General features: G+C 46.1%; 1 protein-coding gene across 1 annotated transcript in view; it reads left to right on the forward strand.

The window, feature by feature from the left end:
- Nucleotides 1-12,883, forward strand: part of nr5a2 (nuclear receptor subfamily 5, group A, member 2) — a gene marked incomplete at its 3' end in the record, with an annotated part of 49,158 nt that extends 36,275 nt beyond the window's left edge. Inside the window, exon 7 of the mRNA XM_083672267.1 lies at nucleotides 12,636-12,883. Within this exon, the coding sequence (XP_083528393.1) occupies nucleotides 12,636-12,883 (248 nt within the window). The remainder of the gene's footprint in view (nucleotides 1-12,635) is intronic.
- Nucleotides 12,884-14,868: the final 1,985 nt, after the last annotated feature.

A 14,868-nucleotide genomic window follows, 5' to 3' on the forward strand; every position in this document is an offset into this window, starting at 1 on the left:
TGAGCAGGGGAGTTCAGTAATGCATGCACAGCCGGCCCCATAATGCCCCCCAAATATTCATTTCCTGAAACGAACCAAATCATTTGGAATTCGGTGGGGATTGATTAACATTCGGAGGCGGCGACGGTTCAATATTTACACCCGGGGAGACCCGGGCAGGGGCCAAATAATGGAGCATAAAACTGCAGCTACGTCTTAATTAAATGCAAGATAATAGGGGTAGGGTTGTTTTTCCAGTGAGCCAAGCAGCTTGGCAGTGGGCTGTAAGTCATCTGGTGGAAGTCGTGTGTGTGGCGCGAACGTGATCAATACACATAAACCATGATCGGGTCCAGGCACATGTGTGTGTGTGTGTGGTGCGTGCGTGCGTGCGTGCGTGCGTGCGTGCGTGTGTGCGTGCGTGCGTGCGTTTGTGTGTGTGTGTGTCTGTGTGTCTGTGTGTCTGTGTGTGTCTGTGTGTGTGTGGGAGGAGGGGAGGGGGGTCTGTGTGTGCTGGAGGAAGGGGATGTGTGTGTGTGTGTGTGTGTGTGGGGGGGGGGGGGTAGTCCAATAAAGACAGTAATGGAATGAATTAGAGAGGTGAATATGGAAGTAAAGGCTCTAAGAAAATGTATGTCTGTGGTACATAAAGTGCAGCATGCATACAGGAAATGTATCTAGTGGTTCTCATATAATTTTGTTTTGAACTATAGCGAAGTGCTCACCAAATGTCGGTTGATGAAAAACCACTGGACTCATCAACTTCTCAAACATACAGGATTTTCTCACATTATCTTCTACATTTGTTCAGTAGCCACTGTTCTTTCAATGGTGTTGCAGCATAAAAAGTCCCTCTGTCCTGACATTTGCTTGAACTTAGTGACAGAAAAGCCTCTAATCAGTTTGAGTGGCCTGACATTTTTCCCATCTGATCAAGAAGGGGAAGTAGCGACCCCAAAGCAATGAACCTAATATTTCTTTCTTGATTTTTGTTCTTCTGGAAATCAAAAAAGCAAGCCTGTTGACATTCACAGGCCCCACTTTGAACGGCATGCCTTGTAATGAGAACTCTAAAAGGGCTTTCAGACTTTATCAAGCTTTAAAAGCTCCAGATCTCCAGTTTGGTACCATTACCAGGCATGATGGCAGCCTGTTGTGATTAAGAAGGGGGGCTGAGGTTTGGGTGCTGAATTAGAGCACTTCACCCTTGACCCCTCTACCTTTTGCCTTACATTCCAAACTTACTGGAAATTCCACCCCTGCGCTCCCAACAGATTTCGACACTCCACGTATCTCCCGGAGCATCACTCCAATCTATCGGCTATCGCTTCATTCTTTTCCTCTCTTTTTATATCTTATCTGATAGCCCATTGGTGTCAATTTGAATTATGGATTACGTTGACACGTTTTCTAATCTCTAACAACTTCCATTATCAGAAAGTTGACTGGCTGGCCCTCAACACTGACTGCTGATAAAGGACTGATAGTAGAAAAGAGCTACATCATGTTGTGTTACAAGGGTTATCTCCAGAGACTACATCATGTTGTGTTACAAGGGTTATCTCCAGAGACTCCGAGATTCTAGGCTACTTCAGTAGGTTCAACAATATGCTGTAGCAAATATTATGACAGATTGATGTTAGAATTGTGCTTTGCAAAAGAATATACTTTTCATATCGACATAGAGGGACACAATATTTCATGACGTGTTTTTAGAATACCTTTTTATTGCACAAAGTATTTCAGAAAAAAAAAATGTTTTGGTTGAAACTACAAGACCTATTCAGTAGATACACAATGGTCTTTACACTACTTTACATTACATATGGTAAACACATGATTGGTTGATCTGAATGTTAAAGAGAGAGAGACAAAATAGACATGGACAGTCCCCGTCTGTAGGCTACAAACACACCCCATCATCATAGGAATGATAAGAGGAGGCCTAGCCAACAGTGATGGCTGTACAGTGTGGTGACAGTAGAATTTAACACACTCTAACTCACTGTGCCATCGGCAGGTTCTAAAGTAATACAGCGATGTTGTCTAATCTTTGTGGGCTTTCATCAATACACCATCTTACTGCATCTGTGGGCCACATAGGGTTCAGACAGAGTCACTTGGTAAATGGATGCTCTGTAAAGTTTTCTTATGAAAAAAGCCTCTCTCCTCTCCTCTCTCCTCTCCTCCTCTCCTCCTCTCCTCCCCCTCCCGCGCGGTGTGATTTAGCGGTGGGTGAGCTATAGATGTTGGTGCAGGGCAAAACCGCCTCTCTCTCTCTCTCTTTCTCTCTCTCTCTCTCTCTCTCTCTCTCTCTCTCTCTCTCTCTCTCTCTCTCTCTCTCTCTCTCTCCTCTACCTCGCCCCTTATTACAGGCCTGTCAGTTTATTATAAAACATTAGGAAAGCAGAGGGACACTTGCAGTTACTGTCTTATCGATCCGCGTGGATAGATCCCGTGATTTAGTGCCGGGCCCTCGCTGTATCTCCACGTTCCTCGGCCTCCTATTAAGCCCCTGTGCCTTCCTTTGGGCTATTGATGTATCAACATTAACAGTTACAAGCAGCTACAGAAAATCAATGTTCAACTTTTATTACCGGCTGCATAAGACTCGGCACCGCCTGCTCTGCCAGCTCGGTACTTAGCAGTGGGGAGGTGAGAGGTGCCGTACATGGCGTGCTGCCTGCATGTCAGGTGTTTTTCTAAGTGATATCTGCACTGGAAATATCAATCATGTGATTCAGTGAGGGCTTCTGGGGGGCTCGGCGAAACAGGATGCATGTCCGGGCAAGAACATGAAACGGGGGAACACACACAAAACATGTTTGCGCTGTTGGATGTTTTTCACTCAGGATATTTTCACATACAGAGGCTATGGTTATAGCATTTCATAATATTCCATATTCTGTTGTGGATCTGTAATTCCTCCATGCTTAATACCAAAGACCTATGCCCCCCCCCCCACCCCACCCCCCCCCCCCCACCCCACCCCTCCCCAACCCCCCACCCCTGCAATAATAAAATAATCACACCTTACTCCTAGCCGTCCATCATCGGAATTGAAAAGGATGCATTTGAAGCTGTTATCTAAACAGGTACGGTGGAGTGCAGCAGCGCAGGCGTGCTCAAAGATTTATGAGCAGCATCGGCCCATCAGTGATCCTGTTGGGGCAAACAACTGTGGCGCACGTTCTCAATCCCGATCAATGGATCTCAAGTTCATTACACACACTTTCAGCCACACGGGCGGCCCAACGCCTCGCCCCGGCCAAACACCTCATCTAGGTAGCAAAAGCGGCCCAGCTGTGGGCCAAAAGGGCCGCGCGGAGAGCGCTTGTTTACATGACCGGAGGTCCCCGCAGCGCGGTGCTTGAGGTTATCATTATGTACAGGTATATCCGCTCGCTGCAATGCTAATGCTTCACCGTGGGTTTAGCACTAGTACAGCCGCAGTGCTAGCTACCTCACTCTCCACCAATTAAAGGCAAAGGTCTGGCAGGGAGTGCAGCTCAGGGTGGGCTACTCTACTCTACTCTACTCTACTCTACTCTACTCTGGGCCCAATGGAGACACTGGGGCTGTGCTGGAAAAGAACGAAAAAAAGAATACCGATAAGAAATCTTTTTATCATTTTAAGGAATGATTCTTGTTTTAGGATTAATTGAGTCCAATTTTGTTTGTCGTCGTCGATTTAGCGTGATCTCACATGATCTCGTCGAAACGTGAAAAATGATTTTGCTTATCTGTAGCTCAGTTAACATAACGTAAGATCGATGAACATGGCATATTGATCTTTTTAAACAAGACTTATTGTCCTGAATATGAGAATGAAAAAAAATATTCAGAGCATTATTTTATAGTGCATCTCCGATGAGTAAGTGTCAGGCTGGGCTGGTGGGAGAGGAGAGAAAGTGTAACTGCCACGATCAGGACGGGTATCGATCACACCACCAGCCGGGGCCTTATTTAAACATTGCACACACAAACACAGATAAGGAGTTACACAAGCCCTACATAGAGAGCTGTCATTTCTCCATCGATCCCTCCCCGAGATTTCTAGTGCCGTGGTCATCTATAAAGCTGTCCCTATCACACACACACACACGCACACACACACACACACACACACACGCATGCACACACATGCACACACGCACACACGCACACACACATACATGCACGCACACACACACACACACACACACACACACGCACACACGCACACACGCATACATGCACGCACACACACACACACACACACACACACACACACACACACACACACACACACACACACACACACACACACAGCAGACCAAAGGCTGCCGCAGCTCCCTAAGCTGTGCAACACAGGTCAAATGTGCAAAAACACACAGGCAATGAAATAGACCACGGCTATACACACCATGTCTGTCAATCATTTGTGAAGCTCTTAAAACCTGAATGGTAGTAGCACTTTACATTTGTACATTAATAACTTCATAAATCCTCACGGACAATAAATGTGACACAGCTTCATGATGGCAATTACTATTTGTAATTTAATAACATTTTAATAAATGTAACTCATTTGCCATTTGAAATAGATTTTTCTCCAAAAAGAGAAGTTATAGGTTGGACAGCACCACCCATGTAAACCTACAATAACACTCAAGGGATATGATATGATATGATATTAAAAGCACACAGCAACATGTTTAGACAGTGTTTGGATATGTTTAGAAGGTCATTGTCAAAGATTAATTAATTTGCTAAACTGAATGGCTTCTGTAGGACTAACTTGATAGTGATAATGTACATGATCATGCATGTCCTGACGTTACAAATGGGCATCCTGGCATCGTGACACCACCTGGCATTTGGACGCCATCTACTGAATGTACACACTAGAGAGGCGTCAGTCCGTCAGGCGTCAGACGTGACGTGTGAGCTATGGCAGTCAGGTGGTCCGCAGTGTGAGAGCTTAGCTTCTCTTTACTCGATGTGCCTCCTAGGCCTTGCGACTAGTGACGGCTCCCTCTCACAATGTGGTTACAGGATCCCCTGGCAGAGAACAGAGGGAGGGGGAGGGAGAGATGAGGGGGGGGGGGGGACAGCGGGGTGGTAACTGGAGACAGTGATTAAACGTTTAAAGCACAGATGATCCAACAGGTGCTCTGGCCCTGTCTCTTGTTCTCTCTCTGCCTGCCTGCCCCCCTCCCTTCCTCCCTTCTCCCCCTGCCCTGTTTGTGCTCTGGTGTATTTAAAGTAACAAAGCTGTCTGTGGAGTGCACTGTCTTTGCTTCCATCCCCCCCCCCCCCCCCCCCCCCCACCCCCTCTGGAAAAAATGTCTCCTCATCAGTCTTTGGTGAGTGTAATAGAAACCTGCGGAGCAAGTGTTGGAATATAAGGGACACAAGGGGTAAGAGGGGAGGGACAGATTTAGACAAAGGAAGGTGGGGGGCGGGGGGCGTCAATCAATCAATCAATCAATCAAAACACTCTCCTTCAGTCTCAGAGCCAAAATGGAAGTCTGTGTCAAAATGGCTGATGGGGTGTTGGGGATTGGTAAGGTTAGAGGTCACAGAGAGGACAGAGGCCATGCCATGCCCGTCGACGGTACAGGCATATAAGGAACTCAAAGGGCTGTGCCAGCTGTCTAGCAGGCATGCATGCCCACACTTGAGCATGATTGTGTAAGCTGTCTCAGAGCAGTGCTGTGCTGGGGTGCCCCCTGGCATCATCGCCCGTTGGCATTTGTTATCCCAGGCATTCCGGGTAGAAGTATGTGTGTGCTTCATCAACACTAGGGAAGTAGTATACGAGTTGGATGTTAGATACCTCTGATCCCTCTCCTGATGTCGCTTCTCTCAGTCCCACTGTCTCCTGTCCCTGCTTTGAACAACAGGATTCTCTGCTCAAATACAGCCTGCAACAAAATCAATCAATGAATTAGAGACGCTCTTTTAACATAACACTGAGCTACATACTTTTTTTGTGGTTTTCCTCAACTCACTAGTTGTTTCCCACTATTGTTCCTGATTTATCATTTCCCACCCTTCACCACACTGGAATGACCCAATGAAGCAGTGCTCCTCAAAATCAGCTCTGCCTTGACAGGCAGCACGCAAACATGTCATGTTACATTACCCCGGAGGCAGAGCAGAGAGACCACGGCAGCTAACGTTAACATAGAGGAATAAAATTAAACTCCAATTTACACTAAAGTCAAGACAGGGGACTAGAATCACAGCGTAAAGGTGGGAGGGGGAGAGGGGGAGAGGGGGAGAGGGGGGCGGATTGCAAATGTCAATCTGTTTCTTTAGTCAGCACTCTACTCTGTTCAAGCTTCAAACGAGACGAGACGAGAGGAGGAAGAGGGGGGCGATGGGAAGACGTCTGAAAAGAGAGAGAGAGACAGAGCGAGAGAGAGAGAGAGAGAAGGGAAGGGTGAAAAAAATGACGCTATGGATTAACTGTCCTTCACACAGAAAATATACATCCCCAGGCATTTGCGCTGAATTATTAATTCAAATTTTGTCAGAGAAAGAATGAGAGAAATATATTGATGGGAGCTGGGCTTTAATGGGCTCATTAGAGGCGAGGTTTCTCCACTTCTGGGCGGGATTTCTGCTGCTCCAGGAGTTTAGGGGGGGAAAGGGGGGATACTTGACCCCCCAATGATTTTCTGTCACTTCATCATAAATAAGAAGCGTTGACGTGCCCCCCCTTGCTCATACACGCATGTAATTAGCCCGGGTGTGAAAGTGCACTGAATGCAAACCAGGTCCCCCCACCCACCAACCACAACCACCAGCAGTACCCCATCCCCAAACACTCCCTGTTTCTTGCCCCCCTGTTTCTTGTTTGTTCTTTTTATGAACTCAAGTCTCTCTTTTTTTCTCTTCAAGAAGAAAAAGCAGTTACACCTAACAGACAAGCTAAAGAAGGGTCAGAAGGGTTGAGGCTGGGGTCTCATTGCTGATACAAGTCTCTCAATGTCCCTCTTCTGATTGTATTTTCACAGACACACAAAACATGAATATTTTTCCAGGTTTGCCGCAGTGTGGCTTTCATTGAATTTCATTCAGAGTAAACAAGAATCCACCAATACTGTATAAACGTTTGGGTGGACAGTGTGCTGTGAGACAGGCCTGTGAGCCTGTGAGTTGTAAGGGGGTGGGTTGGGTGGGGAGGGATTTTGTAGTGATTATTCTTCAAGACATAACCTCCCCTCCCATGCCCCGTCCATGCCGGGTCTCATAGCACTTAATAGCAGTGGCGTAGTCGGCCGGCAGACAGAAATGAATGGATGTAAATGTATTTCCCTTCACCTCAGGAGGAATCCCCCCCTGTGCCTCTCAGCTAGCATTAGTAACAAGAGGGGCTTCGTGCTCTCACCCCTGGGCCTTTCTCTTGTTTATTTCATCAGACCTAAGGCGCTTTTCCCGTCCTCTCTGAGTCTTGCTAGCGCCGGGACTGACTAGCACTACCTGCTTAGTACAACAACAACAACAGCAGTCAGTAGGCGGCAGGCTTAGATTTGACTTAATATATCCCCAACTGGACCGTTCCTGTTTAATTCTCTTTCATAGCCGCCCGGCGTTGGTCCTCAGAGGTCCCGGAGGTTTGATGAGGGGAGGGCAAATTGAGCCTTCATGCCTTATTCTGACATGCTGACAAAAGCCTGTCCCCACTGGCTTATCAACGGACCAATCAGACTGAGAAACAGGAGCTGTTGTGAGATCATGCTTATTATATGTTGTTAATGAATACACTGTCTATTTTGCCTCAGAGCAGGTTTGAATTGGTCACTCTGTACTGTAGATAGCTTGAGGGCTAGCACTGGTCTTTTACCCATAATGGGCAACGTCTGTTTTGTTTGTTTTGTCCCAGATCTGACATTGGCTGCCGCCGCCTCATCATTACCAGCCAGAAAGACACAGGCTGTAGTTTTAGCTGGGATAGATAGTGTGTACTGGTGAGATAGAGTGTAGTTGGCAGTGAGTGTGCATATGTATAGTATAGTAGAACCTTGTATCTTTATCGGAGATCAAAACTCTGCTGAATTCGATAATGGCCCAATGTGACGGCCCATAAACTCCGCTGTACTTACTTATGCATGGCATGTATGTACGCTATTGAAGCTGTTATGTTATCTTATGTTAGCTTGCTAACCTGGTACTCTGTAGTGAATAGCCTCAAAGACCCCATTAAATGTTAAGAGGCTCACAGCCCCAGTTTTCCACTTTTATTCTTAGATGTGGGAACTCATGGAGGAGATAGGAATTCCCCGGGTGGGAATTGGAGGAAACAAGGAAGCAGAGAGCTCCAGGGATCCGGGCAGCACGTTCAGTAGATACTGTAGATACGGGATAGAATGAGAGACAGAAAGGAGGGTCTCATGTAAAGCTGTTAATTAGGTATTGATGAGATCAGAGGGGATGTGGTGTATTGGGAAAGTGGATGTGGTAGAGTGTGCGTGTGCGTGTGTGTGTGTGTGTGCGCGCGTGCGTGTGCGTGTGCGTGTGTGAAAGATCATAGATTACACCAATAGAAGTTCTCAAGCAAAATGTGCACAGCATCACAGAGTGGGTGGAAACATGTTGCAATGTACTGTACTGTATAGAATTACACAGCCAGTGGCTCAGCAGGACAAATAGTATCAATCTCAGCGACAGTGACCGGGCGGCCATTGGCCTTATTCCTTGTCTGTTTTCAGCACACATCCCCCCCCCCCCCACACACACACACACACACACACACACACTTTCCTGGACATTCCCTACAAGAGTGACACTCTCAGGGCCCACTCTCAACCTCCCTCTGGCTCACTCAGAGACTAGGTCAGCAGGTTCCTCTGCCTCCCCCCTCCCTGATTGGAGCCAGGCTGGAAGCCAGGTTAATAATGAATAACATGGGGGCATTGACAAGACTGGGGTTGGGAGATTACAGTGTGGTTGTAAAAGAAGGGTATAACAGAGTAACAGCCCTAGACTTCTAACTCACTCCTAACACCACCAACCCACTGCCACTCCCTGCCCTTTGTGGCACCGCCATTTCACTACCACCGTCGTAAAAATAAACTCTGCATAGATTGGCTATAAATCCTAGCAGGGAGATATCATTGGACAGGTGAACAAAGTCCCGCCCAGAGGAATTCACTGGTCGCTCACTCACACGTTTAAAGGCCTCACGTCGAATGTAGGCTTTATTGGCAGCTGTTTACTTCTCTGTTTGTTGTTTTGGAGCTTTAAGATGTTGGAGTCGTGTTCCTCGTCATCTTCACCTGTTCAGTCACCTTTTTGTTTGACGGTATGTGAAGTAAACAGTCCCAACTGCAGTGATGCTCAGGGGCATGGCTGGAAACATACTGACCACATGGTTGCATTATTGTCTTAGTCAGACACATTTCTCACCAGAGAATCTGTAAAGCATCAACAAGATCACAGTACAGTGATAGTGTGTGTACGGTATTTGCATGTGTGTGTGTTTGTGTGTGTGTGTGTGTGTGTGTGTGTGTGTGTGTGTGTGTGTGTGTCTAGGGCAGGCTGTGGATGGAATGGGGGTTGTGAGAGAGTCAGAGAACAGATACACACACACACACACACACACACACACACACACACACACACACACACTCACCAATCTGAATGAATCTTCTGGATACAAGGCAGAGCTGATCTAGTCTAATTAAAAGTCACAGCAGTGTATTGAGGGTTCGTTAAAGAGAGAGAGTGTGTGTGTGTGTGTGTGTGTGTGTGTGTGTGTGTGTGTGTGTGTGTGTGTGTGTGTGTGTGTGTGTGTGTGTGTGTGTGTGTGTGTGTGTGGAGGGTCGTGGGCTTCGGCACGATCGCTCGTCAAACGAAACAATGTATTCCACGGGACCTCGGGGTTTCCTGGGCTCAGTGTGCACAGGAGAGCACACTGAGCCTATTTCATGTGAAAAAAAGTTGATAATTAGTCCCTCAGTGACTCAACGGAGAGATGGAAGAGAGGAGTAGGAGAGAGGAGAGGAGAGGAGAGGAGTGCTTACCACACTTACAGCCTCAACCTGACTTCGTTCTGGCAGCGTTGATCAGAATATGTCCCCCCCCTCGTCCTCCCGTCCGCCTCTCCCCCGTCAGTAGGCCAGCATTAAGACACCTCTCTTGCATCTGTTTGATTTATGTCAAAATTAGACATAATTCCTCCTCAACCAACCTGAGTGTTGGTTTGCTTGTCCGCTCTCTCTTGCTTGCAGGGGGAAAAGAGATCAAGCCATTGTCATCGATCATCAGTGTGTGTTTTTTCGGGAGCCCCTTTCATTATTTTTTTCAAAAGGGGGCCTCGTAATAATTAGCAATTAAAATGGCTCTTTTTGCCTCATTTTTCTCTAATTAGCCTGACAGAAACATTGGGTTGTACATCTCTGTAGTTTTGGGCTCACCCCCCCCCCCCCTCCCTCAACCCCCAGTCCCCCTCCCTTAGTCCCCCTTCCTCACCCTCACCCCCACCTTAACCCTCACTCACACACACACACACACACACACACACACACACACACACACACACACACACACACACACCATGAGTTACTTACTGTGAAACCATGGCAACATCTCATGTGTTTTGGCCAGTGTAATCCGGGCTAACCTAAACATATTGGGGGAAGATAATTTAATCAATTACAGGCATTGATACTGAATACATATATATATATATAGACTAATGTCAAGGCTGAATTTAAAAATGAAAAGAGAATCTGATTCCTTACAGTAGTAATTGTTCTAGCCTTCTACAGTAGCTAGATTGGATTGTGTTTTAGTCAAATCCTCTGTTCCGCCAAACCTGTGTATCTTTATCTATAATAATACATGCGTCTATACTTATACATTATATATTTGTATGATATCTGTATATCATGTATCAATCTGGCTTGTGAGGCAAGGCTATCACAGTGCTGTTTCCTGGTGGAGCAGGTCGCTGGCTCTCCAGCTCATTCTGCTGAAGCTGAGGAGGGTGAGAGGAACATACTGTAAGAGGTCAGACAACTGAGTGGCAGCAGGAAAAAGCACATGTCATGTTTGTTTGGTGGGTCTTTTGTCATTGGATGGCCTTCCCCTCCCCTTCCTGCCCTCCGCTTGGCCTTATTTAGCCTCTTAGTGTCACACAGGGGTCAGGGTACACACACACACACACACACACACACACACACACACACACACATATACACACACACACACACACACACACACACACACACACACACATATACACACACACACACACACACACACACACACACACACACACACACACACACACACACACACACACACACACACACACACAGTATCATAGATGGAGGTGCCTTGAAGGACTGACTTCTCATTCGCCAGACCTCATTAGTTGCTGATGTATCTCCCCCCTCTCTCTCCCCCTTGACGCTCCACAGCCCGAGTGTGTCTGGGGAGGGGGTGAGGGCGTGTGTGTGTGTGTGTGTGTGTGTGTCTGTGTGAGAGAGAGAATAAGAAACTGTGTGTGTGTGTGTGTGTGTGTGTGTGTGTGTGTGTGTGTGTGTGTGTGTGTGTGAGTGTGTGTGTGTGTGTGTGTGTGAGCCAGCTGGTTCATTAGTGTAGGCTGGGCTAGCTAGAGTATTTGTGTGTGTGTGTGTGTGTGTGTGTGTGTGTGTGTGTGTGTGTGTGTGTGTGTGTGTGTGTGTGTGTGTGTGAGTGTGTGTGTGTGTGCGTGTCACTCCCCATTAGGACCGATAGCACAAGACCTCCCAGAGCCCACTCAACCTGGGGTCAAACAGATTAATAAAAGATTACACACACACACACACACACACACACACACACACACACACACACACACACACACACACACACACACACCTCTTACTGCATCTGATTAGATATATCAGCCATACAGTATGCCACAGATTCATTAGGTGCACATACTGTGCTGTACTGTATGTAAGTAACTAACATTCATAGCCAGTTAGTGGTGTATTTATTTCTGATAAAACTGCATTAAATAAGAAAGTATTGCAGTACATGATGACTGATTTTGTGACAATGGATCATAAAATCCAAACTGGTTATAAACAATGTCATGCTTTGATCTTAAAGAATAATAATTCTAATACATTTTTTTAAAAGATTGTTAATGGTAAAAAATATATTATGTGGCTTTAAAAAAACATATAAAAAGCCAGGTGTGTTGTTGCATGGCTCCCCAGCACTCACACATGCAGTCTGAGGAGTGGGCCATGGTTGTAATTCTGTCCTACATAATTCATATACTCATGGGGAGAGAATCTCTGAGGACAGCTTTTTTTTTCTTTCTTTTTTCTTCTTTCATTTGATTCTCTCTCCACTCTACTCTCCTGAGAGGATCCAGAGAAAAGAGACCATGAGGGGGTATTCGTCATGCAGTGTATTCTTTCATATTTGTCCGATAGAATCATCCACCACATCATTCCAAATCACTCTGGATGAGAACGTGTGTTGACAAACACGACCAGATGAAAGCGTTTGGTCCACTAGAAAGATCACTAAAGCATATGACATAAACCTATCTACACATAAACGTGTCCTATCTCAAAGTATTAACCACAATTTTCCATTTCCCCCCTCTTCTTCCTCTTCCTATCCCGCCTCTTCCTGTCCCCGCCTCTTCCTGTCTGTAGACGTGAAGAACCTGGAGAACTTCCACCTGGTGGAGAATGTTCAGGAGCAGGTCAACGCAGCGCTGCTGGACTATGTCATGTGCAACTATCCGCAGCAGACAGACAAGTTTGGCCAGCTGTTGCTGCGGCTTCCTGAGATCCGAGCCATCAGCCTGCAGGCGGAGGAGTACCTCTACTACAAGCACCTGAACGGAGACGTGCCCTGCAACAACCTGCTCATTGAGATGCTGCACGCCAAGAGAGCCTGAGAGACTGATAGGACTGATGAGGGCTGAGCCTGAATGCAACTCTTCTGTTCTGTTCACTGAGACTCCGACCTTAACTACAGATTGGACTCGCCCATGCTAATGCTATGGCTAATGCCCCCCATGCCTCCACCCCCCCCCCCCCCCCCCCACACACACACACACACACCGCACCCCCCCCCCCCCTCCCCCCCCACACACACACACACTCCACCCCACCCCCCCCAGGGTAGACTGTGTGATTCTGGGATAGGGAGCATTAGTCCTTCCCATTCAATATGTCCATCAACTATCCATGCATAAAACACTCACCCAAGCAAAAGCACATGCACACACACACACATACACACACACACACACACACACATACACACACACACACACACACACACGCTCACACGCTCGCACACGCACACACACACACACACACACACACACACACACACACACACACACACACGCACACACACACACACACATCCCTTTACTCTGAGTAAGACAGACGTGGTTCCCCCTGACCAGGCATCTGCAAACAGCGAAAACCGCTTGAAAACTCTACATTTGACAAACTGTACAGGATGGGAGAGACCTTTTTCTGCTTTTAATAAAAACATAAACCGTCAAGGTGATGCAAGGACTGGCAGACTGAAGTTCAAACAAACTATGACTATCATGCACCGCTCACACTGTAAAAGGCTTCTGTGCTTAGACGAGAGCCTGCTACTCTATACTGCCAATGGTGAGGACTTCTGGCAGGAGCTGTAACATTGGTGCACTCTCTTAAGACTGGCCCATGGTTGTCAGTGTTGGTACTGTATCAGACAATGGACTGACTGTCAGCTGGACTGGAGACTCTTTTTTGCCATATCTGTTTCAGAGACACGCAAGCTACAGTAGAGGACTGACATGCCACAGACAGACTTACAGAAGGGGGCAACTGGTGGGCACAGTACATGTACTAAGCCCCTCTTTCAAAAGGATCTCAATGAACACAATTAATTCATGTGAAAACAAAAGAAGAGAACAAAAAGGAGGGATTCCCTCCTTCTAGTGGTCATTCTGTGACTCCTCTTTGTAACCACCACCTCTCCCAAAAACTGAAAAATATCTGAAAAATGTTTACCATTTACCTCAGTAACATCAGTTTTACACACCATAGATAAGTTATTTGAACGTTATCAATCAAAGCTAAATGTATTTGTACCCCCCAACCCCCTTCCCCCCCCATAAAAAAGCCCTTTCATTGAGAACTGGAACAAAAAGCATGATTCTGGAGACAAGGAGGAGAAAAGCTGCCTTCGTCCGAACAGACCAAAGCCTGCTGCAGAACAAAAAAAGAAGTTAACAAAACCTTAACTATCAGTATTATAAATTTGTGATGTCACAGTTATGTGAGTCTTGCCTTATTTCATTACCATGCTAGCTAACCGTGCAGATGTGAATGAAAATATGTACAAATATATATATAAAGTATTAATGTTGTAAAAAATTTAAAAAGAAGAATAATTTCAAGAGGTGTTTACATTCATGCGGTCCTGTGGGAGAGAACCGTGATGAAGCGAAATTGCAAAGCAATGATTTCCTAAAAAAACAAAAAACAGAAAGGATTCCTCTGGTTGGCTTTCTTTGGTGTGTACAGTGTTTTTACTCCTTTTTCTTTCTTTGACCAGTACTTAATTATGTCGCGAGACACTAAAATCAGAAAGGAATCTCACTTACAATAGAATTTCTATCTGTTTCTATTGGCTTTCAATAATAATTGCATTATTGTGGAAGGGTTCCGTTTCAGACACTTGTTGTAGAACTGTTTTTATTTTTTTTCAGTGTTCTACCTTTCGATGTATGTCACTGGTTACGCTTAATAATGAAGATAATTTATTGCGTCTTTGGTTTTTCGTCCTTGTGTTTTAAGCACAAGGTGTCAACACCAAATATATTTGTTTACTGTAGCATGTTTTTGTTTTTTAAATAGTAGTTTTCCGATGCAG

Source organism: Argentina silus, assembly GCF_951799395.1.
Source record: "Argentina silus genome assembly, chromosome: 6".
Classification (NCBI taxonomy): domain Eukaryota; kingdom Metazoa; phylum Chordata; class Actinopteri; order Argentiniformes; family Argentinidae; genus Argentina; species Argentina silus.